The sequence below is a fragment of the Scomber japonicus genome, chromosome 11, assembly GCF_027409825.1.
Source record: "Scomber japonicus isolate fScoJap1 chromosome 11, fScoJap1.pri, whole genome shotgun sequence".
NCBI lineage: Eukaryota > Metazoa > Chordata > Actinopteri > Scombriformes > Scombridae > Scomber > Scomber japonicus.
This window is the reverse complement of record NC_070588.1, coordinates 19,063,307-19,090,360: the sequence shown is the minus strand read 5'-3', so window position 1 is coordinate 19,090,360 and position 27,054 is coordinate 19,063,307. Positions and strand designations below refer to the sequence as shown.

The 27,054-nt window shown below is 39.3% G+C and overlaps 4 protein-coding genes across 6 annotated transcripts; 1 reads left to right on the top strand and 3 right to left on the bottom strand.

Annotated features, from left to right (window-relative positions):
- Positions 1-2,399: 2,399 nt before the first annotated feature.
- ofd1 (OFD1 centriole and centriolar satellite protein) lies at positions 2,400-11,906 on the bottom strand. Its single transcript, XM_053328936.1, has 23 exons — positions 11,851-11,906; positions 11,606-11,708; positions 11,319-11,522; positions 10,927-10,995; positions 10,807-10,834; positions 10,607-10,714; positions 10,378-10,514; positions 10,110-10,283; positions 9,904-10,010; positions 9,685-9,804; positions 8,986-9,059; positions 8,812-8,903; positions 8,448-8,637; positions 6,827-6,957; positions 6,513-6,624; positions 5,353-6,063; positions 4,947-5,103; positions 4,752-4,843; positions 3,648-3,785; positions 3,269-3,429; positions 2,968-3,147; positions 2,797-2,867; positions 2,400-2,464 (listed from the first exon to the last, which is right to left on the bottom strand). The coding sequence occupies exons 2-23, from the start codon at positions 11,684-11,686 to the stop codon at positions 2,419-2,421; spliced, it is 3,183 nt and encodes a 1,060-aa protein (XP_053184911.1). The 5' UTR covers positions 11,687-11,708; positions 11,851-11,906; the 3' UTR covers positions 2,400-2,418.
- A 439-nt stretch (positions 11,907-12,345) lies between these two features.
- Positions 12,346-14,344, top strand: trappc2 (trafficking protein particle complex subunit 2). The gene is made up of 5 exons (XM_053328951.1): positions 12,346-12,378; positions 12,625-12,766; positions 13,475-13,623; positions 13,896-13,977; positions 14,070-14,344. The coding sequence occupies exons 2-5, from the start codon at positions 12,674-12,676 to the stop codon at positions 14,166-14,168; spliced, it is 423 nt and encodes a 140-aa protein (XP_053184926.1). The 5' UTR covers positions 12,346-12,378; positions 12,625-12,673; the 3' UTR covers positions 14,169-14,344.
- A 283-nt stretch (positions 14,345-14,627) lies between these two features.
- On the bottom strand, positions 14,628-17,004 carry rab9a (RAB9A, member RAS oncogene family). Of its 3 annotated transcripts, XM_053328949.1 has the most exons (3): positions 16,849-17,004; positions 16,427-16,546; positions 14,628-16,303 (listed from the first exon to the last, which is right to left on the bottom strand). In XM_053328949.1, the coding sequence occupies exon 3, from the start codon at positions 16,261-16,263 to the stop codon at positions 15,655-15,657; it is 609 nt and encodes a 202-aa protein (XP_053184924.1). In that variant the 5' UTR covers positions 16,264-16,303; positions 16,427-16,546; positions 16,849-17,004; the 3' UTR covers positions 14,628-15,654. The 3 variants fall into 3 exon arrangements, 2 of the variants coding, with proteins under 2 accessions (XP_053184924.1, XP_053184925.1); XM_053328950.1 differs by lacking the exon at positions 16,427-16,546; XR_008321955.1 differs by lacking the exon at positions 14,628-16,303 and having other exon boundaries at positions 16,432-16,503.
- A 1,277-nt stretch (positions 17,005-18,281) lies between these two features.
- Positions 18,282-26,053, bottom strand: egfl6 (EGF-like-domain, multiple 6). Its single transcript, XM_053328954.1, has 13 exons — positions 25,842-26,053; positions 24,396-24,502; positions 24,026-24,118; positions 23,689-23,808; positions 23,470-23,589; positions 22,286-22,420; positions 22,080-22,202; positions 21,526-21,588; positions 20,826-21,092; positions 19,248-19,322; positions 19,059-19,154; positions 18,693-18,955; positions 18,282-18,561 (listed from the first exon to the last, which is right to left on the bottom strand). The coding sequence occupies exons 1-13, from the start codon at positions 25,913-25,915 to the stop codon at positions 18,454-18,456; spliced, it is 1,644 nt and encodes a 547-aa protein (XP_053184929.1). The 5' UTR covers positions 25,916-26,053; the 3' UTR covers positions 18,282-18,453.
- Between the last annotated feature and the right edge of the window lie 1,001 nt (positions 26,054-27,054).

The following is a 27,054-nucleotide window of genomic DNA, read 5'->3' as shown; positions in this document are numbered from 1 at the left end:
TTTTTTTTGTTTGTTTCTTTCTTTTTCTTCTGGAGGGAAAAAAATCTGTTTGGTTTTGAATTCTGATATTCATGTTTTTGCTGGTGAAGCTTGAGACATTGCACTACTCTTATACAACACATAACAAGTTCGTTTTACAGTATTGTTTTGTCTTTCTTCCAATCTGTGGTTGCCAGTTTTCAGCAAAGGAATGTATCATTTTTGCCCCTAACATTAATCACACACAAGATCAAAGGCCTTACAACCAATATGAGTTAGTGTGTCACACAATACCGACACAAGACTATGGATATTTCAGAAACTGTTTTGCTTTGACTTCACAGGTAAAATATAAAGTCTGCACCACATTATGTAAAATAGGTATTTTTTACCACCACATTACCATCTCAGTAATAATTTGAGTTTTAATGATTGATTATAGGTTATTATTTCAATGTACAGCTATAACTTCAAATATAAGGCTGGAGATTTTCTATATTTTTCAGTCTCTGGTTCTATGCATGAGCAGGGACCTGGTTCCATTTACAGTGCTACACTAGCTTGTTGTACATTTCTCAGAGAACTTAAGAACAAAGTTAAGAGGCTGTGATATGTAATACAACAAGCTAGTGAAGCACTGCAAACTGAACCAACCTTACTACTGTCCAGAGGCCGAGAGAGTGATCAGCTGTTAATCTTTGGAGCCATTTCTAAAGAAACTACCGGGACCATAATCTTCAAGGTGCAGGAACTTGTCCCCCAGTGCAACAGTGTGGCCCATTATTGAGTTTTTAGGTGAATTTACATTGAAGTTGGTTCTGTGCATGAGAAAAATATAGAAAATCGGCAGCCTATCCTTTAAAAGTCAGAACTTTCATGGCCTACACTTACACTACCTCAGGTGTGCACTAGAGCCTATGGAACACTGGAACAAACACACTTCTCCTTGTACAACTATGGTTTGAAAAATGTAATCGCTAATGCTAAAAAAAGCATTCCTCAAACATGTAGTATGTATTATGGTAACTGTAAAGTAAACCCACCATGCACACATCAGGAGCTCCTACGTATCATAAAGTTACATTTTTATGATAACTTGCTTTCTAAATGTGAACTGCTGCCTATTAAAAAGAGGGACCGTCATTATTTTAAAAAAGAGTTTAAAATAAATACAAAGCTTGCCAATGAAGAGAGCTCTCTGACCCCTCATGCTTTCAGCTTAATACATATTGTAAAAATATCTACAGTATTCTCATAATTTACTTAATCTAACAAGAATGATTTAAAAAATCCCCTTGTCCCATGTGCTGTTTTTTTTTTTTGAATCTATGAATCTGAAGCAAATCTAAAGAATTTAGAAGTAAACAATGTAAATTTATTACAAGTCAGGATTTTTAGTTTTGTTATTTTTGAAGATAAAACCACTTAAACTGTTTTCATACTTTTCTATAATTGCATCTGTTTTTGATGTGCAATTGTCATAATGTTGACATAATTACTCGTGTAATCTTTTATTTCTGTTAGTTGAGTTACAGGGATAACGTGATGATTCTTTGTTGCATGAAGACTGTTTCTGCGGTAACACAAGTGACATACAGTCGTGTATACTGACAGCAGTAGTAGGCAGTGTTTGCCCATTTCCTTTTTATTCTAACTGAATACAAATTAATCTATTTTATGTAGCCGAGTAGTTATAGACGCTTTTTTTAGATTCTTTTATTCAAGTCAAAAGTATATGAATCATTATTTTGTTGCCTGATAGTATACTGTATTTTTTATGATTGTCAAGGGCTTCCTAAAATTACTGAAGCATAATTCTGAAAATGTAAAAAAAAAAAAAAACCCAATTAATTGCAACGCCAGTCATTTATCTAATTGTACAGCAATCTAAATGGTAAATTTCAGCCAAAGTATGAATGCCATTGTGACAGTTACTTTGTCCAATATTTTATCAATAAATATACAGTATCCGTGAGATACTGTAGCACAGAACCTGTAATATAACTTGCAGTACTAAGCAGGCCGAGCAGAAAGGTGGCAGATTTACAAGAAGCTAATTTACATCACATTGTATCTTTGTATGCCATGTTTCCTCTTGAATGAACCAAAAACAAAGAGTAAAGGCTACCTATCAATCACCATGAGGACACCAATCCAACATCCTGTCTGACTGGAATCCCCTTTATGACATTTAACAACTGGCCTGTTGACTGTTTTTATGAAAATGATCATTAAATTTTTTTTTTTAAAAACCTGTTGCTGTGTTCTTTTCTTTTCTTTTACATGTTATCTTATTTCAGGATGTACAGTTAATCAAAAAAAACATTTTATTGCAATATGATTTATTCATATAGTTCATGAAACCGAAACTAAAAATACAATATAAACATCAAATTTAAAAACAGTGCAAGATTAGACAACCTTGTATAATTCAGTGGTTCACCAGAAATCATCATCTTCATCCTTGTGTGAATATGCTGCAATGCTGAGGAAACAAAAATAAGTTAATTAGTGAAAGGCCTCGGGGACAGGGAAAAAACAAAGGCCCCCCCTCCCAAAAAAAGGAAAAATATTTCTCAATTAACTCATCCTAAAACAACATATATCCAGAATTAATAACATGATATAAAAGACCAAGAGATGAGAAACCACAAAGAAATTACATGTTTTTTTAGGATTATGGAGGCTTATGTAGTTATTAAACATTCCTGCAGTGAGAGCATAGGTTTTGAATTAGAGAACTAAAGTTGTTCCTTGCATTAAAGCTGCAAATCTTCCTCCATTATGTCATTGGCCTATTCAACCATTTTGAGTTACCTGTTATCTTTCTCCTCAGACAAACTCTTGGCTTCAGGGCTCACATGTGCCGTCTCTTCACTTTGCGGGTTCTTGACATAAAACACATTACAGTTTAACATTCAGTTTCTACACATCTGTTATAAAAGCCAGGTTCTGCAATAGCTCCACACGAATGTGGGTGCACTTCACCTGTGCATGCTGCTTTTCTCTTGCTTCCAGGACCATCTTCATGTATTTCTCCAAAGGATTTTCATCTTTAGACTCCTCCCCGGCATTCTCTGCCTCTTCTCCTCCTTTCTTCAACCCCATTTCTTCTTCTTCTTCTTGTACTTCCTCTTCCTCTCTTGGCTTTTCCATCTCTTGTGAAAGCTAGGCAGACACAGATACTGTCAATGTTCATGTCATCAAGCTGTCTTTTCTTAGTATCCATGAATATGTCAAAGGTCAGGAAAAGACATTTTAGAAGAACTGAGTTCAAGATTATCATTACCATCTCCATCTCCAGCCTCTCAAGCTCTTGCAGCTCCCTCTCTCTGGCCTCCTCTTGCTCTCTTTGCCTTTGTTCCTGTTTTTCTTTTCTCTCTGTTTCCCATCTCTGCTCCTGGTCTTTTTTGTTTTCTTCCCAAGACAATTCACCTGAGGTTTGAGGGACTTCAGAAAATATATGGGGTGAGATGAGGTAGATCAGTTGTATTTTAGCGGTATGCTATTTTGGTTTAAGCATTAATGTGCTGAAGAACAGCTGCAGTATGATGAGTGATGCGAGACTGATTATATACAGGGTGTACAAAGGCAAGGCTCTTATCATTTGGGGTTAACCAAGATTTTGCATTAAAATATTTAAGGGCGGTGGGGGGCTAACGACTCACCCGCTTGGCCCTGTGCATCTATCAGGGCTTCTAGGAGGTCCTGTGGAGTCTGTGGGCGGGGGACAGTGGGGCCGTCAGGGGCCTCCTCAGAGAGAGGGACAGCAGTGTCCAGGAGAAGCTCTGGAATGTGGCCGGGTTCTGGAGGGAGACACGCACAAAGAGATCTTTTATGCTCCACCATAATGCAACAGGGCCAGAGGACCACCACAGAATACATAATCAGCTGCCCTTCATCTTCACCATTGTGCAGGGCCACTGAAAGGACACTTTGGAGGCTGGTCACACACTCATTAAAAAACAGGCAGTCCAAGATCCAAAACCTCCATACCGGATATTTTGTTACTGTGATTTTATGTAAATTCAAGTGCTGCATCACTATGGAAATTGTGAAAATACATGGATTCATTTGTTTTTTGTTCATTTTTTTCTATTCAAAAGATAGGGCACACACACAAATCAGTGCAGCTCACACTTTTAACAGTCTAAAATCTAAAATAAACAATATGTGGTGTGTGGCTGTTTATCCCCGGGTGTAGTGAAAGCTTTGGGCAGAACCAGGAAAATTCCAGTACTAAAAAAAGGTAATTATTACGATAATTGTGCTTTTGAGATGAATTTCCAGAGAGCCTGCCATCCCTACTTCAAGTTCTTACAGTCATACAACAAGCAGCAAAACTGTAAAAATGTTTCATATGCTTCTTTCTTTCTTCTCTCTTCTTATTTGGTCGATATGTTTTGGTGATTGTTTATACTAAAGGGAATGATTTTATATAAGCCCCTTGGGCTTCTTTCCCTCTCCTGCAGAGTTATTTGCCTTTGTACTGTGGAATATAATGTTTGTTTTATTATTGTGCATATGAATAAAAGAAAAAAAAATTACATTAAAGTTCACCTTAGACAATAATTATTTAAATCGTATGTCAAATGCAATGCCATGACCACACTGTGATGGGTCTTGTGAGTCACCTCACTTCACAATAAGATAATAACCTTTAAGAAAGCAGTGCATCAAGAACAATGCAGTGAATTAATTTCTAATTGAAATGTACACACATTTACACCATAGTAAGGAAAAAAAACCCAACACACACTAGTTTAGAGTACCTGGCTCAATCCCTGTGAGATCTTCTAGGTTTATCTTCTCAGGCTCTGGGGAGGACTCTGAACTGGAGAAGACAGGATGTAGCTTCGATGCACTGAAACAACACCGAGGCGAAGATGAGGGCATTAATATTCATTTATGTAAAAAGAATCATAAATATGTTGTACTGTACTTCACAAAGCGATGCCAGATGGTACCTGGGTGCGTCTCGTGCAGTGCTCTTGAGCTGAGGACTGCGAGGTGGACTGAGATCAGAGGAAAAGTCACCTGAGGTTGCCACCTCATCGTGGGGGACACGAGGGAGCTGTCTGTCAGATAACAGCTCCGGGAACGCCATCAGAGACTCAACTGCCTCTGACAGGGGTAAAAATTCAATGTTAAGCAATACACTTATATAATTATTATTATTAGACTGTCAACAAAAAAAATGTATTGACTGTTTTGAATGTTGTGGAACATTAATAAAATATATGTTTAATGTGCCGTGTTTGAACACTGACGACTTGAAACCATTTCATTGTTTATTTCTTGGCAGTTAAAAAGAGGCTGCTGCATCTAATGCTTTGAAGTGTTTTGAAAGGATAAAACATTCTTTGAAGGTACCTTCTTCGGTCTCTCTTTGAAGCTTTCTCCTGGGGGGAGAGTACAGAGTAGAGGACAGATGTCTGGATGGAGACGAGCTTTCATCCAGAGTATGTCCATGTCTTGCAAACAGAGGTTCAGCCACTGAATGGAGATGGTCAGTGAAAAGGCCTGAGGTCTGGGGCTGGTTTTGGTCCTCTGAAAATGTTACTCTTGGCTGTGCAGGTGGTAAAGTGTTTCTGCTGTCATAGGATGCCGGGGAGGGGGTTCTGGTCATTTGGGAAGAGAGCGGTTTGAGCGATACCTTTTGCTTTTGGGTTGAGTGGTGAGAAATGTGTTTCCTTAGGGGAGAGTCAGGCCGATGTGAGAGATGTGCTTGTTGAAGGGACAGAGGTCTGGGAGGAAGCATGTGTGAGATGGTAGAGCGTACTGCCCTCTGCTGGTAGTTCCTGTATGCTTCCTCCAAGGTCTCAGCCTCCTTCTGCAGCTCCTGGATCCGAGATTTGGCTTCAGCCACCAGCTCCACGTCGGAATCTGGAGCCTCACCCCAAGGTGACTTGTGTCCTCGCGAGGGCACACCTGCTTCATAAACATCATCATAACCCATCCTGCCCCTCAGCACCGCTCTGTCCACATAGATGTCAGGAGGAACCAGCTTGTCGGCACTTAGCTCCAATACCGAGCGATCAACAAGAGACGGCTTGGGGTTACGCAGCACTTCATTTTCAAGAGCTGCCGTCATCAAATGGATCACACAAAAGAAAGGAAAGGAGGAAAAAGCACACAAGAGGACAGTTGACATCTAATACAAAAGACCAACCACCATAAAAATAGCTCATATCTAAAAGAAAGTTTGCTAAACTAATATTAGAAAATAAATAAAACTCTAACCATTCATTTAAACCTAAGATCCAGTTGCTACTACTGTAACATGGCTTTTTTTTCTTGTTTTTGGTCTTTGTTGTGTAAATTTTGTGTTTGAAGCCTTTAAAAATGGAATTCTTGAACCGGCTACTGGCTCACACTTATATTTCCTCAAATATCAAACAATTCCTTTAAATATCCCTTTTAAAATTACATGACACAAGAAAAAAAAAAAGCCTGTTAATGAAAATCAGAAATAAAGACAACTACACACGTCACACACTGCTGGCAGCCATGCATGTCCAACCACAAGGTACCTAGTTGAGTTTGTCGAAGCTGCATCTTGATGTCCTCAATATGGCCAGTCATCCACTGTGACCTCTCCTCGCTCTCTATCAGCTGGGCTTTGAGCTGAGCACATCGCTCCACCTGCAGAACACAGGAGATACACACATAAACCTATACTTAACACAAACAAGTACAGGTCACTGGAAACGCACATCACACAAGCAGTTCTCCAAGGTGAGACATAACCACAAGGACAGGACAAAGAAAAAAGGAAATCACACTGGAAAAAAAAGGCTGACCACATTCTTTCCCACACTCAGCGAGAGGCTGGGGTGTGACTGACCTCACTCTGGAGCTGTGCCTGCAGCACCTGTTTCTGGTTGTCAAACTCTTCCTCATCCAGCCTGCGAGCGCTCTGCAGCCTCCGTAGCTCCATCTGTAAGGCCAGCTGCTCTTTGGATGGCTTGCCCAAGTCTGAGAGGGAAATGATTAATAATTATCGAAGTTTATTCTAAAAGACAAGTGCATCTATTTCAGTGAGAAAACTAATGAAAAATCTGGTAACGCATAGAAGTTTTGATTCAAAAGGAGTGTTTTTTCTGTGGCCAGCATAGTAGCACAGCACACAGGACTTAGGCAACATGGTGCTGCCTTTTGTTAGGAGGAGGAGAGAGGCCCACTGCTCTCCTGCTCCATCCTTGAACAGGAAGAATGCTGTATCCCCCAGAGAGAGGTAACATTTTGGTTCTCTGCCATGGGTAAAGAGAGCTCTCTGTCTGTCTGTGCTCATTGTGCTGCCTGCTCCCCTTCACTGTGCGTCTCATCCCCCTTCCCTCCCTGGTTTCTCCTCAGAGAGCTGTCTGCATAGCTACACACACGGCACAGAGGCCCCACATTGGCAGCCTGAACATATTCGAAAAGACTCAGCTGAGTCTGTAGCAGTGGGGCAGACTAGCATGAATGCTTCACAGTATACTGCATCTGCCACAGCTCACAAAGAGCCCACTGAATGCACACACAGGTAATGAATTTACTTATAAGAAATGGACTCCCAGGCATCGCATTCCCCATTCACAAAGGAATCAGCATTAGATTATTACAGACATAAAACACATTCTATTATTTTATTATGGTGAAGTAGAAAGGAAAGGAAGATTACAGCGCTTTAAGATCCCAAATAGTGGGTACTAAATTGCGTGCATGGTGCAATAGATTGCGCGTTTCGTTTGCGTGCGTTTTGCGGGTGATCTACTAGGAATAACTGCGTAAATGAAAACTGGTGCAACAGGGTGGAGACAGCAGTATTTAAATGAGGGTTTGGTGTTTCTTAATGGAGAGTTTGGACGAGCAGAAAGCTGCATGCACAAAATGAAATGTGATCAGGTTCTAGTAGAAAAGGTTAACAAATATATTGAGTTATAACAAAAACAAATATTAACAGAAAAACCGACATATGGGAGAGTATTTGTGTCAAAGTCAATTCTGTCCACTCCAAAATTATTAACACAGGTGGAAAAACTCATTCTATTCTGTCATTGTACCTCCGTCTCCTCCTCTCCACAGTAACAGAGGTCATCTGAGTGCAGTGCGCAGTCGGTTAATACCTGCCCTTCAAAAGGTATTATTTATAGACGCAGTTAGCGTCAGAAATAATACCTTCAGGTTTGGTAAATCACAATGCGCGTGCTAAATAACATATTTGCATTTTCTCCTCCCTGTATTTTGCACACTGGGGTTGAAACGCCCCACATTGCATATTCATTATGGCAAATGTACTAAATGGACAGTGCGTATTATCTTACACAGTTAAGAGACACAAACCTCAGTGCGCTGCTTTAGTAGATCAGTTTGCACATTTTTTGCGGGTGCTGTCAAGTTTGCACATGTTTTTACACACGCAGACTTTTAGTAAATCAGGCTCTAAGACGCTTAGGGGGTACTTGTGTACAGCAGTCACTCCTCACCTGCATGGAGAAGCCGGTTTTCCTCCTGGGCCTCTTCAAACTGTCTCTTCAGCAGCCGCAGTTGGCCCTGCAGCTCTGCTTTCTCTCTTTTTAAGCAGGGATAGTCACTCATGGTCTCCAGTCTTTCCCTAAGCAGCTCCTTCTGTTGACTCAGCAGGGAAGCCTGCTGCTGTGCTGTGTCCAGATCAACCTGAAAGCAACAAAAGAGACATGAAGTGAGCTGGCAAAGTCCAAATGCTTTTTCAATTGATGAAGAATAACATAAAAATTAATGATTTTGTCTGAGTACAAGTGTTTATTTAGAAGGACTGCATATTGTGCTTAATGCCCTGTAAAGATGGATGAGCAAGGTTGTCTCATTTACCTGCAGCCGCCTCAGCTCTGAACTTGTTCTATTGTGCTCCTCTACTTTGGCATTAATTGCAGCTGAGTCCTTCTGGATACGAGCAGTTTCCACTGACAATAAGAAAAAAGAACATGAACTAAATGAGGCCAACAGCAAGCTAGACAGTAACACTGCACTCATTTAAATACTCACACTTGTTTCTGTTCTCATTCTCTGTTAGTTTCTCTGTTCTCTTGATGAATTCCTCCTTCAACTCCAGCTGATATCTAATAGTGTAAAAGACAAGGATGTACATTTAAAAACTAAACTGACACAAAAGATCTTTAAAGTATGTGTCTCGTTTTCCTACTGCAGAAGGCAGCCCAGCTATAAATTTAACCAGATGCCATCTAAACATGTATATATAATATATCATTTAGACAAGTGAATGACTAGATACCCTATTATATGATATTCTAATATATCATAGAATAGAAATATAAATACTTTATTGTCATGTCCTGCATGAAAATTGTCTTTGGTCTCACTGGTAAGAATAATATAGAAAACACAAAGTATTGAAGAATTACTGCTTTCATTCTTGTGATTTCATGGTGACATATTCAAATCTTTTGTCAGACCAAAATCCAAAGATATTTAGTTTCAGGTACCACATGGAAAAGCTTCAAATCCTCATAATCGAGAAGTTTCAACCAACAGTAAAAAAAATAAAAATAAAATGATAATTGATTTTCTAAGTAGTTGCCAATTAATGTTTTGACCATAGACCATTTTTACTTTACCCTACAAAACAGTGACATCCTCTGGTCATATGATGAGAAAATCCCTATAAAAACAACCAAGAGAATTCTTTTAATTGATGGTGACAATCTGACCCAAATTTCTAAATACCTGGAGAGTTCATTCTTCAAATTTTGGTCATACATGTCCTCCATCGTCTTTACGGCCAGTTCTCTCCTCCTCAGCAGCTCTTCAGTAGTCTTCAGCTTCTCTTCATGAATTTGACGAGTCCTGTGTTCATACTTTCAGTAAGTAACATTTTCTATTGACAGTCACAATGAGAGCGCATAGCAACACATCGCTTTAATGAATTGTATAAAGCAGCCTTACTTTTCAAAAGCCTCCGTTCGCAGTCTCATCTCATTGTCTCTGTTCCGCACCGTTTCAATTTCTTTCAGTATTGTTTGTCTCTGCATGTATACATTTCTTTCTTCAATCTAAAGCAAAGAAAAAAAGATTAGAGAAATTGGAAATGATGCTAATGAATATTATGATGTACAAAGCCTTTCTACAACGTCACACTATGGGTAATCTACCTCTTGTTGTTTTTGTAAGCGATCAATGGCATTTTTCTCCCGTTCGATCAATGCCTTCGCCTTCATTTCATGATTCCTGTCCAGCTCTTGCTTCAACTTATCAAATTCTTTGTGAAATTGAGCTTTTTCTTCCATCTTCACCTTGGCAATTTCAACATCCTTAAAATGCTGCATCTTAAGGAATAAAAGATAAAACTAATTAAGTCCACATTATCATATTAATGTGGTTTATTGCAGGTATGAGTATGCGGCTGTGCTTCATAAGTACCTTTGTATTCATTTCCACTTGCATCTGCGCTTCAATCTCTTTTCTATACTCAGCCATTTTGGATTGGAACGGAAACCATTTGTCCTTGTTGTAACTGAAGCCCTCGTATTCCTTATCGATACTTTTCATCTTCTCAACTGTAAAAAGAGCAAGAAAACATTTGAATCTATGCTCAAGGCCATGTGTGAGGAATACAAAAGGTTCACTTTCAGACATTAATTCACCTTACCGAGAGACTCTCCATAAGTTGCAATGCTGGTTGTCTGAGTGTCAGAATCATGGTACAGGCCACGAGTATAATGATGCGTTAGTTGTGATAGAAGGCTGATAAGGAACCCTGATGGACAGAGAGAAAAGATATAAAATACATCAAAGTCAGGATTTAGGGGCAGAAACACTTTCATAAAAAGAAGAGAAAGCTGCACATACCATTATCATTGTTGTCTTTGTCTTGAGACTGTAAAAAAATGACACTCGTGTTACTAATAAGATTTATTTATCATTTAAATGTATTTCAGGGGAAGAAAATTACGTAATATTATTAATTACCAGAGATTTATAAAGTGCTGATTCAGGACTAATTTTAAGAAGCTGAAGAAGGTCTCCTTTTGTCAAAACCTGCCAAAGTGGATCAAAGACTTAATTAACACTGATTATTCATTTTAGTGTAAGCTTGGGTTGGGCAATATATTGACATAATATTAATATTGTGATATGAGACTACATATTGTCTTAGATGTTTGATATCGCAATAATGTGATATGGCATAAGTGTTGCCTTTTGCTGTTTTTAAAGCCTGCAATACATTATTTGCCTTTAGTCATTATACCCACATTACTGATGATGATTTATCACACATCTTATTGTGAAAATAGGGCTGGCTCCCAGGCCAGCCCTAGTCAATTGCAAAATCAACCAAATGCTGTAATCGTGGTGCTCACCTTCTCTTTGCTCAGGCCACTTTCAGGGTAGAATATGGATAAGGTGTACTCATACCCTGAGCTTCGAAGATGATCAGCTACTATGTTGTTACATGCTGAAACCAAAAGGGATTCAGATCTTGCAGAGACAGACCTGGGAACTGGTTCACCTCCAGTCAAAGGCGGGTGTTTTAACTCCTGGATGAGTTGATTGCGCAGCTGAGTCTGCATCATTACAGAAAGAAGGATGAAGAAAACCAAAGACTTGAGCAACAATAGCAAACACCAACGTTATTATTTGGACTTACTTTGAGTGTATCAAGTACTCCTTTATCTTTAAAAGTTTGATAAAGTCTCTTCCTCAGCTCATCTGGGGATAAGGTTGACATTATTCCGGAGTGCTCGCTGCTCCTAACAGAAGAAAAACAACAGGAGGACGTTCGTTTTCAACACATTTCGAGTATTTATACATAATGTTAAACTGTTATAACTGTTTCCGATTATCGCCTGATTTCACAGACATGTCACAAAGGAGAATAATTTCGCTAGTTACCTGCTTAGTGACCACAACAGCGTCTTCTCTCCAGAGGCGGGCCTGTAACATTTAAATCCGTCAACGGAAACTTTCCGGTGTTTCGCTTTAACTGGTGACCGTGTTAACGGGTGACTTTCACATAGGTGTTCTCCCAAAAGCCTTTAATTGTAGTTTAATCCTTTTTAAATACACACTCATGTGTTAAGTTACACTAACCATTTATGTAAGTTAAATTGTGTTCAGAAGACTCACCTCTCGTAACGTAACTTGTAATGCGAGAAAGTCACCAGTTAACACGGTCACCAGATAAAGCGAAACACCAGAGGCACACAATTATGACGTACAGAAGAGGTTTAGCTATTTATTTATTATTATTATCATCAAATAATTTATCGTATATTTAATTCAATTTAGATTTCCCTGAAACTGCTTTAAAAAAGCTCGATAAACAGAAAAAAATAAGAAAAAATGCCATGTTTGGCTCGTGATCGTGACGCCATCTTCTTGCGACTTCGCTCACAGCTGTCCAGGAAAAGAGGCTAAAAGGTAAACAAAAGTCGGTGGTATTAAATTAATAAGGCGTCTCTCTTGTGTTTACGTGATATTTTTACATATTCTCGCGCAGTATTATGTTTGCTTTCGTCTCGTAACAACTACTTAGGTTTGACTTCAACGGTGTCCGGTGTCTATAAGAGTGCTACGGCTAACGTTAGCTTGCAAGGTGTAGGTTTTTCATCAATAGTTGGGATGATATTGACACTGATGAAGATTGTTTGGCATGTCTGGTTTCAGTTGATTTCAGGGCGGTTTGGTGGTTGTTGGCCAAGAAGAAGGGAAAATAATGTCTGGAAGTTTTTATTTTGTCATGGTCGGTCATCATGACAACCCTGTGTTTGAGATGGAGTTCCTGCCATCTGGGAAGCCTGAATCAAAGGTAAAAAATGTGTCTTTATTACTCACACCAGCATTCAATACAACACAATAATAGTTATAACAATAATAATAAGCTTAATTTGTCCTTAAAACAATGTTTACAACGTGCTTACGTTTACTAAAACCCAATGTGATGCAAAATGACCACAATTAAACAGAGAGGATCAATAGAAAAATAAAAATGAAACAATAAAAGTGTTCATAAACATATTATAAAAGGTCATAAAACAGATAAAAACAGATGTAACTTTACAGACACTCAAAGCTCCTCAGTGGCCCCAAACTCCCAAATGTCAGTGCATAAGAAGTGTTTTACATGAAAGCCTTTCTATGTGAGTTTCAGAGGGAATTTAAAATGTGAAACTGGTTTATCGAGCCTAACTTCCTCAGGCAGTTAATTCCACAGTCTAGGCGCAATAGTCAAAGTGTAATGAATAAAGCGCTGTCACCTTTAGTCTTGAGCCTGGACTCTGGAACAGCCAAGAGGGCCTTGCCCAAGGATCATAGGCTACATTAACGTGTGAATCAACCTGTAAGAGGAAATGGTTTTGATTTGGTTTGAACTGTGAGGGCACAATTTATGAAGCATGTGACCACACTAAACTGCATTCACTGTAAGTGCTGTGATGTCTTTACAGTTATTTATAGGAAATCATACTGTATATTTATTTATCATCAAGCTTAATAAGATTTGTTTCATTGACCACAGGATGACCACCGTCACCTGAACCAGTTCATTGCCCACGCAGCCCTGGATCTGGTGGATGAAAACATGTGGCTGTCAAACAATATGTACTTAAAAACTGTGGACAAGTTCAATGAGTGGTTTGTTTCTGCCTTTGTCACCGCAGGACATATCCTTTTTTCGCCTACCTGATGTGATTATTCCCTTTTACTCCCTGATAGTACATTATTTGGTTGTAAAAACTTGTATCAGAAAACACTGTTGCAAAAAATACAAAGGTCTATTAATGATGCTAATTGGCACCATTCATGTGAAGTGGCCATATGCACAAATGAAATCAGTTTCAGTGTTCATATGGGCACCTGACTTGTTTTAATACAGATGTGAATAATTGTGAACCTGTCCTTTAAGGAATTTATTTTCTTTAATTATTTGCCATACATATAAGATTCATCATGCTGCATGATGTGCGACAAGAAGATGGAATCAAGAACTTCTTTAATGATGTATATGATTTATACATTAAGGTAAGTTTTCTTCCATTTGGTCAAAATAAGGTAACATCTGGTCTTTTAATAATCCTCCAATGTTTGAATTTAATATTCATTCTGTCTTTCAGTTCGCCATGAATCCATTCTATGAAATCAATGCACCAATTCGCTCAACAGCTTTTGAGAGGAAAGTCCAGTTCCTCGGAAAGAAACACCTCCTGAGTTAATCACTTCACACACGCAATGATCCGAATCCATCTTGTGTATTTGTTGTACATACATATACAGTATACTTAACACACTTGTTTAATGTCTTTTAAGTTTGATGTCTTTTTCAGTTTTACAAATGCAAAATGTGTTCCAACACAGATGTGGATTTTCTATAAAGCATTTTCTTGTCTGATGTAATTTCTTGGGGCGTTGTGTGTGTGTGTGTGGTTACTGTATGTTGAGTAAGGCATAAAAACTTGAACATATTCCTAAGAGTGCTTGACCAACAATAGAAAAAAACATGTAGATTGCTATTCATAGTCTTATTCCTTGATGTGTTTGGATATTTTATGTTGTCAGTTTAGGCCTTGTCATTACAGTGAGTAGAAAGGACAGCAAAATCTTGAGATATCAGTTCAGACTGTATGATAGTGTTTTCTGAGTGTTGAGGCTACAAAACATACTTTAAAAGGATATTTCTCAGAGGTTTATTTGTCATTTGGCATACCAGTAATACAGCTTTGAATATAAATAAAATCTGAAACGGTTAATGTAAATGAATGGTTCACCATTTTAAACACTAAGCTGTGAAGAAAGAATTTCTACTGTTAAGTATGAAAAAAGTCTATAGAGTGTTTTCAAGATCAAAATGATTATTTAAAACAATAAACCCAACAGCCAATATTCATTAAACTGTAAAACTCTTCAAGGCAATACTTCTTACTGGTTGATTCAGTGATTTATAAGGTAAAAACGGTTTACAAAATACAAAACGTTTCCAGAAACTTAAATACACCATATGCCATGCATGTTAACTTTGCTTTAATATTCATCTATTGGGAATCTTGGCCCCTCAGTGGTTCCAGCACAGCCAGTATCTATTCACTATGCAGAAATGTGCACAAACAAGACCTAAAGGTGCAATAATCATGACAAGCCTTAATTTGTTAGTTACACAAAGTAGTGCCATAACTATTTTATAATTCACAGAAATAAGGTTATTGGGCTGTGTAAATTATTTCAAATATATGAAGGTAATCACTTAATCGGCATGATCACATTTGAGTTGCAGTTTAGAAACCATATGATAAATTGCCTTAACAAAAAGGGACACTAACAATTTGAGAGGGAAGTGAAACTTTTTAAACATATGGCCTCCCTTCTGTCATCACATATCTTCTAGTTTATCCACATGTAGTCTTGGGTAAACAACATATAGTTTATTTTTCTGCTACCTTTGCAAAGCCTGATCTTCAAACTGTCGCAGAGCTGAGTGACAGATTCAGTGTTTCATGTTTATTTTTTTATAATAAGACTGGGATCAATTTAGTGTTTCCTCCTTTTTGCTCAAACAGAAGCCTGATTAGCATTCAAAACGTTAACAGTACAACAAATCATAAATCCATTAGAATTTCCTGCTTAAATAAGATGTTACTACAGCATTGTACACCTACAGCCTCATTGCAATAACAGCAAATTAATGTTAGTAATAACCACTGCATGTTATGAACAGCAAGTGGTAGCAGAGCGAGGCTTTCTGTGGAGTTTGACTGTGTCCGTGGGGATGAGATGGTCCGTCCTCTCATCCATTGCCAAAACTCTACGCACTGCCTCCTCAAAGGCCACCGCTACATTAGTGGCATCCTTGGCACTGGTCTCATAATAAGGAAAGTCGCCGCTCTCCTGGCACCATCGCTGAGCCTCCTCTGAGGACACCTGCCTCTCTGTCACGTCCAGTTTGTTGCCCAAGACCACGAATGGGAACTTCTCCGGCTCTTTTACATCTGCATAGTAGATGAACTCCTTCTTCCAGTTGCCCAAGTTGAGGAAACTCTGGTTGTCATCTACGCTGAAGGTGAGCAGGCAGCAGTCAGAACCACGATAGAAAGGAGTCCTCAGGCTGCGGAAGCGCTCCTGGCCAGCAGTGTCCCAGATCTGTAGGGTAACCTGGTGGCCGTCTACCTCCAGATCCTTGTTGAGGAACTCCACACCGATGGTGTGGAAAAGGTGGGCATCAAACTTATTGGTGACATATCGATTCATGATGGAGCTCTTTCCTACACCGCCATCCCCCAGCAGAATAACTTTTAACAGGGATGTCTTTGTTGTCATGGCTGGTCACGCCTGTTTGACCACTTTATAGATGAATGACCTGTTGGAGAGACGCAAGGTGTATTTTGTTTTTAATCACACAATGCCATGAGTTCATATTAGAAGAAAGCTATTATAACCATTTTACTCTGGCACAAACACATGGTTTGCCTTTCTGTCTCACCCCTGATAGATTTTGGCCTCTTCCACTTGTCCAGATTATGTGCTGTAGACCCTGGTCTTTGGTCACATGCTCATCTGCTTAATGTTGGTGTAAACAGCCATGTAGTCAACGTTCAACCAGCTGTAAACGCAATGACAAGCAATCAGTTTCCTGATAACAGATGGCCCAGGACAGTAGCTACAGCTGGGAAACCCCGAAACATAATAGCACTGACGCTATCTGCTAACAAACGTCTAACACACTTCTACCAAACTATGAAATGTACATGTTATAAAACGCATAACTTAGACATAACAAAACACGCAATAAGCAGCTAAGTGAACATCAGCTAGTTATTAAATAGGAAAACAAGGGAGCACAGCTGGAGTTTGGTTACTGCAATACACTGGGTTCACTTTAGAGCTAAATTGCTAGTCACGTACCTTGCAGTTCGTGTCACAGGCTGCCGAGCCAACGAAATATAGCCAAATGACTGAAATGGTGTCAGTGGATATGTTTGACAGCTCCTAGCCTTGGCGTGGCTGGAGATAACTCACCGTTTCCTGGTGTAACGTAACTACACCTCCTGCTTGGCGCTAACGCTGCTAGCTGCTAACTAAGCTAACAGCGGCTACACTGGCAACCTGTGATCACGTGACAGAAACAAACAATGCGCTTCACCACCACCAGAGGGCCACTTTACACCTTCAGCAAGTAAACAACACTTTGTGACAGCTTCAAATCCACTCTACTTCAGGAGAAAAACAGTGTATGCACAGATAATTCAGTATCAAATATATTATAACCTATATATTCAAACCACCAGTATAAAAGATAATAAAGAATATATAAGTGAAATAATCCAATAGAGGTACAGTGAGTAAACCTGCAAGGTCCCTAACTAGGATTTTTTTGTTCATTGCTGTCTTTGAAAATATTGCACAGCTGTTATCCAGTTAGTTCAATTATTGTAAAATATAGGCTAAATGTTGACTCTATTTGTTCCTGTTGTTACAATACAAATTAAACAACAGCTCATATTTTTGGAGGACTGTACCTTTAGTCAAACTTTTTGGTAAGTAAATTGACACTACAAAGCAATATCCTAACGTTAAAACACTCCAGAGTCATGTAACCTCCTTTTTTTTGCTGAAACACTCAAGTAAGGCCTAAGACCTAAAACTATAGGCTACTTGAGTCAATTTAGAGAAACACACCAGTTTCTTTACACGAAAGATAGAAGTATATTTTTCTAAAATTCATGTTGGGTGTAAAAAAAAAAGTGGTTAAAATTCACATATATACATTTATTTGATAAAATGACAACCCTAGCATCCATAAATGTGTAGTTCATCTGTGTTCGCATTTCTTCAGTCAGCAGATTGACTTTCCTAAAATGAATCCCACCGCACTCTAACACTGATTTATGGTACCACCACATTCACTTCCATCTCAAGTAAGCTAGGCGCTATACAACATGTGGAGAAAAAAAGGAATGATACACTGATTTAGAAAAAAAACAGATTTAATGTAATAGTACAGTATAATATGAAAGCAAAATTTACAGCAGTTATGCACTGATACTTTTTTTTATCATTTCAACTTATCAGCCTTCAAAAAGTTATTCATCTAAGATTGCATTTTATATATAATTCACCTAAGAATTCACATTACATGTCAAAGATAATTTTCAGTTAACTTCAGCAATGCACAACAAAGGACTAAGCACAATACTGTTAAACATAACTAACAGACAAAGGTTAGCATTTCTATTCCTGAGATCTGAGTCATCTGTATCGAGAGACAGGATGGAGAATATAGCAGGGTTTAGCAGCACGGTGATAAAGTAAACATGCGTGCACTGGTTGTACATAATCTTCCCTGTAAATCATGTGTCTGTATCTTTATGTGGATGTCCTGATGCTAAACCATCAGAGAACAATGAGAAACTCCACAAGGAAGAGACAATAATACCAATAGGAAACAGGAATCCTTGACATGTGTCAGTTAGAGCAGATTTTTAAATTGTTGATCCAGGGTGGAGATTCTTAAAAGACTGGACCGTCATCCTCTTGACAGGGCCCTGAGGTCAGCACAACATTGTCCAGCCCGATCTCTCCTCCAACACCTCCCCCACGCTGAGCTTCAAAGATGACCTGCAAGACATTGAAAGCCATCATAGCATCTTTACATTGTAGCTTACTCAGTTGTGTGGACATTAGTTGTGTTGTCTTTCAAATATTCTCTAAACCAAAATAATTTAACATTTTAACAAGCAACTACTCACAGATTCTGGGGCCTTCTCTTTCCAGGCCACAGTGAGGAGCTCCGTCTGCCAGCCCTGGTCTCTGCTATGGCTCTGCTCCCATACAGGGTAAGCGATGTTATCCAGCAGTACCCTGAGAGCCCCGACGTTGTGGCCAACCACACGGTAGTCAAAGGTGAGGCAGAAGCTGCCCTGCTGGGTCCGGTCACTGAGAAGCAACTTCAGCTTGGCCACATCCTCCTGCTCCCCTACGAGCCCACTCATGGCCATGTAGTACCCACCACCTGAATATGTTTGTAGCACTCATAAGTAACTGTATCTGAAAGCATGAAACTGAATATATCTAAATTAATATGTGATTTTGTGGGATATTCATCATGTTGTTACCTATGTCATGGTAGGCTACACTCCAGTCCATGTCATCAGCCTTGTCTTGGACCCACTCACAAGCTCCTTGATCAAAGTTACAATCCAAAATAAACTCTAGAGGGTGAAATGATAGGAGCACATTAGCAAATTAGTCATGTACAGTTAACAGTCATTATATAACAATGGCACATAAATTAATTTGTTTACCTTCCTGGACTGGTGCTATTTGGATGTGTTTTACTTCTGTGGTTGGGCCAAATACTGACTCAAAGTCCTCTGATACTGCATTTAAAGATTAAAGGAAACAAATACGTGTTAATACATTTATTTCCAACTAAATACTCTTAAAGTGGTAAATGTGATGATTAGTAACTGATAAAGCAAACAAAGCTGTCAAGATTATACTTTAAATAAATAAAAGGTGACAACATTTTTACTATGAATTCTTCATAAAATATGCAGTCTTACAAGAAAAGCATTCCAAAATGTTGTGGCAAGAGATTTTCCCCAGTGAAACAAAAGCCAGAAAGGGGTTTTTAACCAACAAGTATAAACCTGCCCTGCTGTCAGTCATTCCTTCAAATGGAACTACATCTTTAGGATACAGCCCCCCGAGCACTTTAAAGCTCTTGCATCAAACCACTGCCCTGGCAGGCAGCTTTAGAAAGTCAAATGGGTGACAGCTGGGGTTATTGAACCTGCAGAGCCAGAGTGGGCTAGTGTTAGAGGGGTCTCAAGTGCTGATGACAGACTTTCCTACTAGGAGTCAAGTCTGTTTGCACAACAGCTGTTTTGGGGAAAACATAATAAAAGGCTTGGAGGCTTTGTAACCTCCCTTCCTTCTTCCCCTCCCTCCCCAGGACATAGGAAGCAGAGTTTTATCCCTGGGCTCTCACATGCCGACAGAGTAAAATTCCTTCCTGGCGGTGATGGATGTGTCGTGGGCCTGTCTTCTCTTGCTGTTCGAGTTCTTACACAGACTCGGGTGTTCCAATAAAGAGCAAGATTATTGATGAAAGGCAACCTCATTTTTGGGAGGGTTTAAGTTAGCGAGGCATCCCACTGCATGATCTTGCTGCCCTATCTTCTCTTTTTATGTGGGGAAAGTACCTGAATTTCAAGCCAGGACATAAGCGTGAATGACATTTGCTGGAGGCCATTATGTCTATTGCTGTTTTTTACATTGCTGGGTCCTTGATAAAATCTGAATAATTTTTTCCTTCATATATTTTGGATCTTGGACAATGGTTTTAATGTCTTGAAAAATGTGAGTCAGTTTTCTTTAGTGTAGAGCTGTCAGGATGAATTGTTATAGTGCTAAAGGACACGAGATCACAACACTAATAATGCTCATGGCTCTTGATGGAAATAATTAGCAGGATTCGGACATTTCTGACTAATCAGATTGAATGTGCCTTAGCATATTGTTCACAAAAAATGTATATTTCAAAGCACAACAAATATAAGAAAATGTGTCTTTCACCTTTGTAATTAACATCAAACCTTCCAAGAAGCCTGAGGTCAACAGGGGACATGAAACAACAAGCCCATCTTCTTAACTCAAGAGCCTAGACCTGACCTGCTATTTTATACTTTTTAAGCTACATCTTTACAAAAAATACAAAAAACTAAAAATTCAGTAATTGTATTCAGATGCCATCTACACATAAGAACAAAACTGTAGGAACATAGTGAGTTTGTTTAGTCTGTGTATGGCTAATACATTGAGGACCACCCAGAATGTTAGAAACAGACTTGCTTGAGTCAAAAGGAAAGGACACTTACTGAAAACATCTCCCCTTGGATTGAGCTGGTTGTCTACCTCTTCCTCCTCCTCCTCCTCCTCCTCCTCCTCCTCTTCTTCCTCCTCAAAAGGTCCCTCTTGTCTCACCTCAGTTGGGGCACCGACGTAGACCTCTCCATCATAGTCAAAAGGCTGCTGGCGGATTTTAGGAGGCGGTGTCGCGACTGGTTCAGGGATAAGGTTTTTGATGTCCTCAGTGTCAAGCTTACCTTCCACAATCCCAGGTCTCACTTGGGAGTCTGGGATGGCTGCGGGCAGGAAGAGGAATCGTATTAGACATGTGGAACCGCAATCACTAGATAGAACATTTTCCTGGAGTTACTTTTCAGTTCATGGATAAAGTACTTTAATTTTCCACTTGAGCACTATGACCAAAGAGGCAAAACAACAGACAGAAATATCTTACTACATGCACAAGAAGCATCACAGAGACATTCATTGCACATCACATAAATGCACAAGCATTTTGCCACATAATTACTGAATATAATGAGTCATGCTGAGGAATCCAAGTCAAACGTTAAGCTGTGTGTGCTGTGGACGTACAACATTTCCAGCCATGAGCAAAACAGAGAGTCAGGAGAGTAGTTCACAAAAAGTAGGCAAGAAGACGGTATGAATGGGGTTGCAGGACAAGGAGTGAACAACGGAAGCAGAGTCTTGGATTCCACACAGTCTCACCATTGAGGAAATCATCTGCACTGCCTTTGTCTCCATCCCACGACTTCTGATAAAACGGCTTGACTACAAAAAATAAAGGCATCTTCATTTACACCGAGACCCCTGGCCTATACACTTTATGTTATTTGGCTACATGTGGCATCACCTGTTATTTTTCTGGACCTGGTTCAAAGAGTAAAACACAACCCCCCCCCCCCCCCTTCTTCTCCTTCTTCTTCTTCTTTTTCTTCTTCTTCACATGACTGGTTACCATACACTGACATACAATATTTACACAGGTGTGTTTTCTATCTTTGGCTCTCTCTTGCTGTGCATCTGTAAAGACAGCAGGAAACCGGCCTTGGCAGGACTGTTGTTTGCTGATGTTTTAAGAATCAAAATGATATATGTGGCTGTTAAACTGCTGCTGACCTATTGGACTGACTGGGAAAGGCCTAATCTGTCTAAAACATTATGAATATGTTTTATCTATTGTGAAAGTTTTAGCAAATATCATCAGGCATCCCTAAAAACGCATGGATTTATAATTCTGTGTAGCAGATCTCGGATCTCACCAGAGCATTCAAAGCCATTGCCTCTGAAGCCAGACTTGCACCTGCACTTGTAGGATCCTTGAGTGTTCAGACAAACAGCATGATGGCTGCACTTGCTGGTACCGGCTGCACACTCATCCAAGTCTGGAATTGGAAGAAGCCTATTTGTACCTTAAGGAGCATAGTGGATTATAGATGTTTCCACTTAATATACTCGTATACCTTACCTACACAGTCATATTTCCCATCAACGTATTTCAGATCATAGCCGTCCTGGCACTTGCAATAGTAGCTGCCAAAGGTGTTCACACATTGTCTGTTGTACGGGCAGAGGTTCTTCCCAGTTACACATTCATCAATATCTGGAGAGAAACGAAACATTTCATATTTACACCTTCAAAACATGTTGAACATTTTAAACAATTATGTCATTCAAATAAATGACGAATATGGATGTTTGTGGCATTAGGAATGCCTGCAGTCACACAGATATTAGGCATAGTTCACTTCTTCTTGACATTTTTTGCTTCTTCACTAGTTCTTCACTAGTTCCCACATACATAGTTCTCACAAATTGCTCTGATGGAGTAACACCACTTCCATTGACCTAATGATATTGTTGCGGACGTAGTGGAACTTATAACACAGGTGGTATTGTGTACAAGATCTTTTAAGATTTTTTTCAGTTTATAGATAATAGTCATACTCCAGTAATGCTTTTGAGATGGATACAGTGCCAAATATTAATAGTGATTAGCCTATTACTGTATAAGTAATAATCATTTACCCGTCTTACATTACTTAACTTCACAAATTTCATAAATGTTTCAGTTTATTGTCAGTAACTTAAATCTGGGCCGGTCAGTTTGCCTTTCATATCTGCTGCAGACTCTTGCAGTAGATTGCTACTCTGCCTTTAGCTGAGGCGGAATTGGTTCAAATCTGAAACTTGAATGATTATGAACAGGTACATTGTCATTGCTGAAGTGTACTTTTGCTGTGCTTCTATTTTTGAGTTATGTCCTGGATCAGTGGAAATTCTGAAATGTACTTCTCTGTAAACCTTTTTATTACTTCCACTGTGTTATCAGTATGTCAGATTGGCTCTGTCAGAGCTCATGTGGTTTTGTGGGAAGAACCATAACCTAATTACACCCATCTGATTTACAAGCCAGGCTTGCAAAAGCCGCATAATATAATCTTTATAGAGTTTTCCACTATGCATGAACTCCCAAACTAATGTCAATCCCTTTTACCTCTATACTGTATACTATATATATTAAGAATGAAAGCTATTGCCCAATCTGTTTTTTCACTCTTGCTTAATGCTTAATGCTGTCTTTAATTGTACATCATGTTTGACATATAGGTTTTTTCTTACATGTATTATCATGTGACTGTATTTGCTCACCTACACAATTCCTCTCATCTTGTCCCAGTTGCAGCCCTGGGGAAGGGCACAGGCAGCGAATCTCCCCCTGTACTTCTTCACAACCATACTGACAGTGAGCAAGAGAGCATGTCCTTGAATCTGCATGCATGAACACCAACACAAAAAAGCACACAGTTACAGATATGCAGACTTGTTTCCTCTCCGGGTATGCATTGACAGCAGTTTAATGAGACTCACTGGTACAAGCTCCATCAGGCATTAAGGTGTATCCATTGAGACAGTAGCACTTGTAACTGCCATAGGTGTTCATGCAGCGATGTTCACAGGGACGAGGTATCTGGCCGCACTCATTCAAGTCTAGAAAAAAATAATTAATGAGTTTTTTCACCTGCAACGTGTATAACATGTTTAAATTTTGATCCAAAATGTATTTAATCAAACACAGGAAATCCGTTTTTAAAAAACACATCTCAAATTAGTCATTAAATTGAATTATCAGCTGGAAATTTGATTATCCGGTAGCCAGTTTAACCTATGTAATCCACACCCCATTCACTGACCCCCAGATACCCACCTTGACCACAAGTCTTTCCGGTGTATCCAGGGAAACACTTGCATTTATTGGGGCCAACACAGTCTCCATACTTGCAGCCGTGCTCACATTGAGCTGGTAAAACATTCAACATGAAGAAAGCACCATTAGAAATATTGCTGGTATGAGAATGATGGATTAGAGTCAAACCACACACTTCTGCTATGCAGGCAAGGTTTTTCAATCTAGACTTTCATTTCCTCTATATTTTTCACGTGAATAATGTTACGACTAGGTGTATTGTGGCTGTTCATTCAGGTTATTCTCTTTAATTTTGCTCATTTGAGACTGATATTTAAAAACCATCATCCATTTATTGTAAAGAAGTCAATCAAGCTAAACTAGTTCTTACCCTCACACTGTCCTTTACTGTTTTTCTTCCAGCCATAGCAACACTCCAGTCTTCTGCCATAGCGGCACACACCTGGTTGGTTTCCAGTAAGAACTTGTCGGTAGTGCCTTTGTAAAGAAGAGAGGAGTAGAGGGTAAAATGTGTAATGTCACCGTCTTAGCAATAGTTATATATGCAAATCTGGCATTTAAGCAAAATCTAATCTCAATAACGCAATGAAATACACAATGCCAAGGTTTAGGTTATTACAAATCCAAAGTATATTTAGGATTAAAAAAAAGATTTCAACACATCCACAGTGACAATAAGTTCTCCCAAATGCAGGTTTTCAGGAGTCCATTTCTAATTATGGCCCTAATGGTAACCAAACAACCTAAATAAAGCGTCCCCTTACAGCCTTCCTTAGTGATAAAAGTAAGACTCCCTGTGGAGCAACAGGCAGCCGACAGGATGTCTGCTTCAGATGGAGAAAAACACACTAATCAGACACTTCCTGCGCTGCACATTGATACCTCATGCACCACCTTATGCATTCCTTTTCTTTCACCTTATCTTCATCCAGTTTCTGGAGTCAGATGACAATCTACTGTAAATTATTCTCAGTTGCGGTCAGCATGTCAGCATTACATTCAAAATAACCTACAGTACACATAGATTAGATTACACGTATATATTTTTAACCTGTAAATTGAATAAAGGTGTGAAAGCGCCTTTTGCCATTGACTTAGTAAATAAAGTACTATCTAGAAACCAGAGTAACACTTCCAAATCAGACTTAATGCCACGTGTCATCATCTTTGACATCGAGCTCAGTGCAAAACTCTTATATCCCAGATGTTTGGGTGTAGCAGTGACAGCATCCTAAAAGCAGCCTCGGCTCCAGCAGGACTGGAGGAATTTGAGACTTGATAGAAACAACCAGAATAGCTCACAAGAGAGGGGGTTCCTAAGTGTGACAGGTGCTCTTCAGTTATTAACAGCTGCTGTGCCACATATCACTGACACACTGTCTCCCATGGTTTTTTGGTTGTCTGGCAGTCTGAGCAGTGTATACATACTATCAAAACAACAGTTTATCCTGTAAAGATTTAAAGCACTTATTTTGGTGCAAAATGTGGGGGTTTTGCCACTCATTAAGCTACATATCATATAGAGGAACTGGCACTTAAATTTGTAGTAATTCCTTTTTTTTTTAGCACAGTCAGTGACCCAAATTGTACATCACATTAACACACAGGTAACATTTATGGTGTGTTATCATTACCAGTGCATATTAAACTCATTGCAATGAAATAGTGACTTTATACAACACAGAGCTTTGTCTGACATTTTTACTAGATGTCTTTTTGATCCTTGACTGAGCAAATATCCAGGTAAAGTTACACCTGCTGCAGGTCTAATGGTAGGAACATCAAACAGTCCTGTTGCTTAAGTTTATTGACTTACCTATGTGGTTCTGCACTACCCGAGGAGACGTGGAGCAGTAGCAAAAGAGCACTGACCAAGGTGAATGGCTGCATGTCTGTGACCGTGAGCAGCCGGAGTGATTTGTTTTCCCACGGGGTTGACTTTGGTTGCTGTGAGTTTCCAACTATTGCTCCTGAGAGCCTATGCTCATTAAAAGGCTTAGGCACAGGAACAGGTCTCACAGTTGAGCCTTTGCACAAGGCACACTGGATTTCATGTATTTCCAGAACACAAACTCAAAATCTCCTCCAGGCAAAATAATCTCTCTCTCTTTCCCTCTTTTCAGTGCAGCAGCGATACTCTGTGTAGCATAATTTGCTTCCTCTTCTTCCTCTCTGAAATTCCAGAGGTGGGTTGACACTGTGAAATGACACTGCACAGTGAGAAAGATAGGTTGTGACTTTTGGAGGTAGGGGTGGGTTTGTAAGGGGGGTGGGGATTATGTTTAGGGGTGCTACTCTCTTCACTGAAACCCTATACAGGATGAGATGAAACTCTTCCTGTGAGCCACCAGAGGGGAAAAATGTTATTGCTGTACAAATGTCATCCTGTTGATCCTATTTTCTGTCTTTTCTGGAATAACATAAACTTTACATTCTTTCATTGCTTGAAATTCTGCCATTCCTGTATATTGTTTTTTTTTCTGGATAATTAGTTGTATGTGCTAATTGTGGAACTCAGACATGCATAGGCCTGTCATTAGCAGCTGCAGCCTGCTTTGATGTTTTGCACACAGGTAGCACATAAAGCTTTACTCTCTCACACATGCTAATTCCAAGTTCAGCCATAAAAATCTTTAATGAGTTTTCACGCTTTCAAAGTCAGCTCCAACATCTGGTCCTGCTCCTCTGTGCTTTCAGAGATGGACAGGTGACGTTTCTGTGAGAGCTTCAGTGTTTACTCTACATTTGTTGTTGAAATACTGGTCACATGTTTTGTTTGAGGAGGTCATTTTTCAGTTTTGTTCAAAGTTTATGTCCAGTGCCACGCTGTCAAAGATGGCTCAGAACGATGATTTGAAAACTGCAATGAAATTGCCTTCAGATGAGGAGGAAGTCTGGAGTTAAACACTGTAGTTGAGCTCAACAATACAGGCCTGTGATTATTTTGCCAGACATTCACGACAGGAGAAATCTTTCAGCTGGCCAAACTATGGTTATATTTCATTTAGTTTATGTAGGGTTTATAGAAG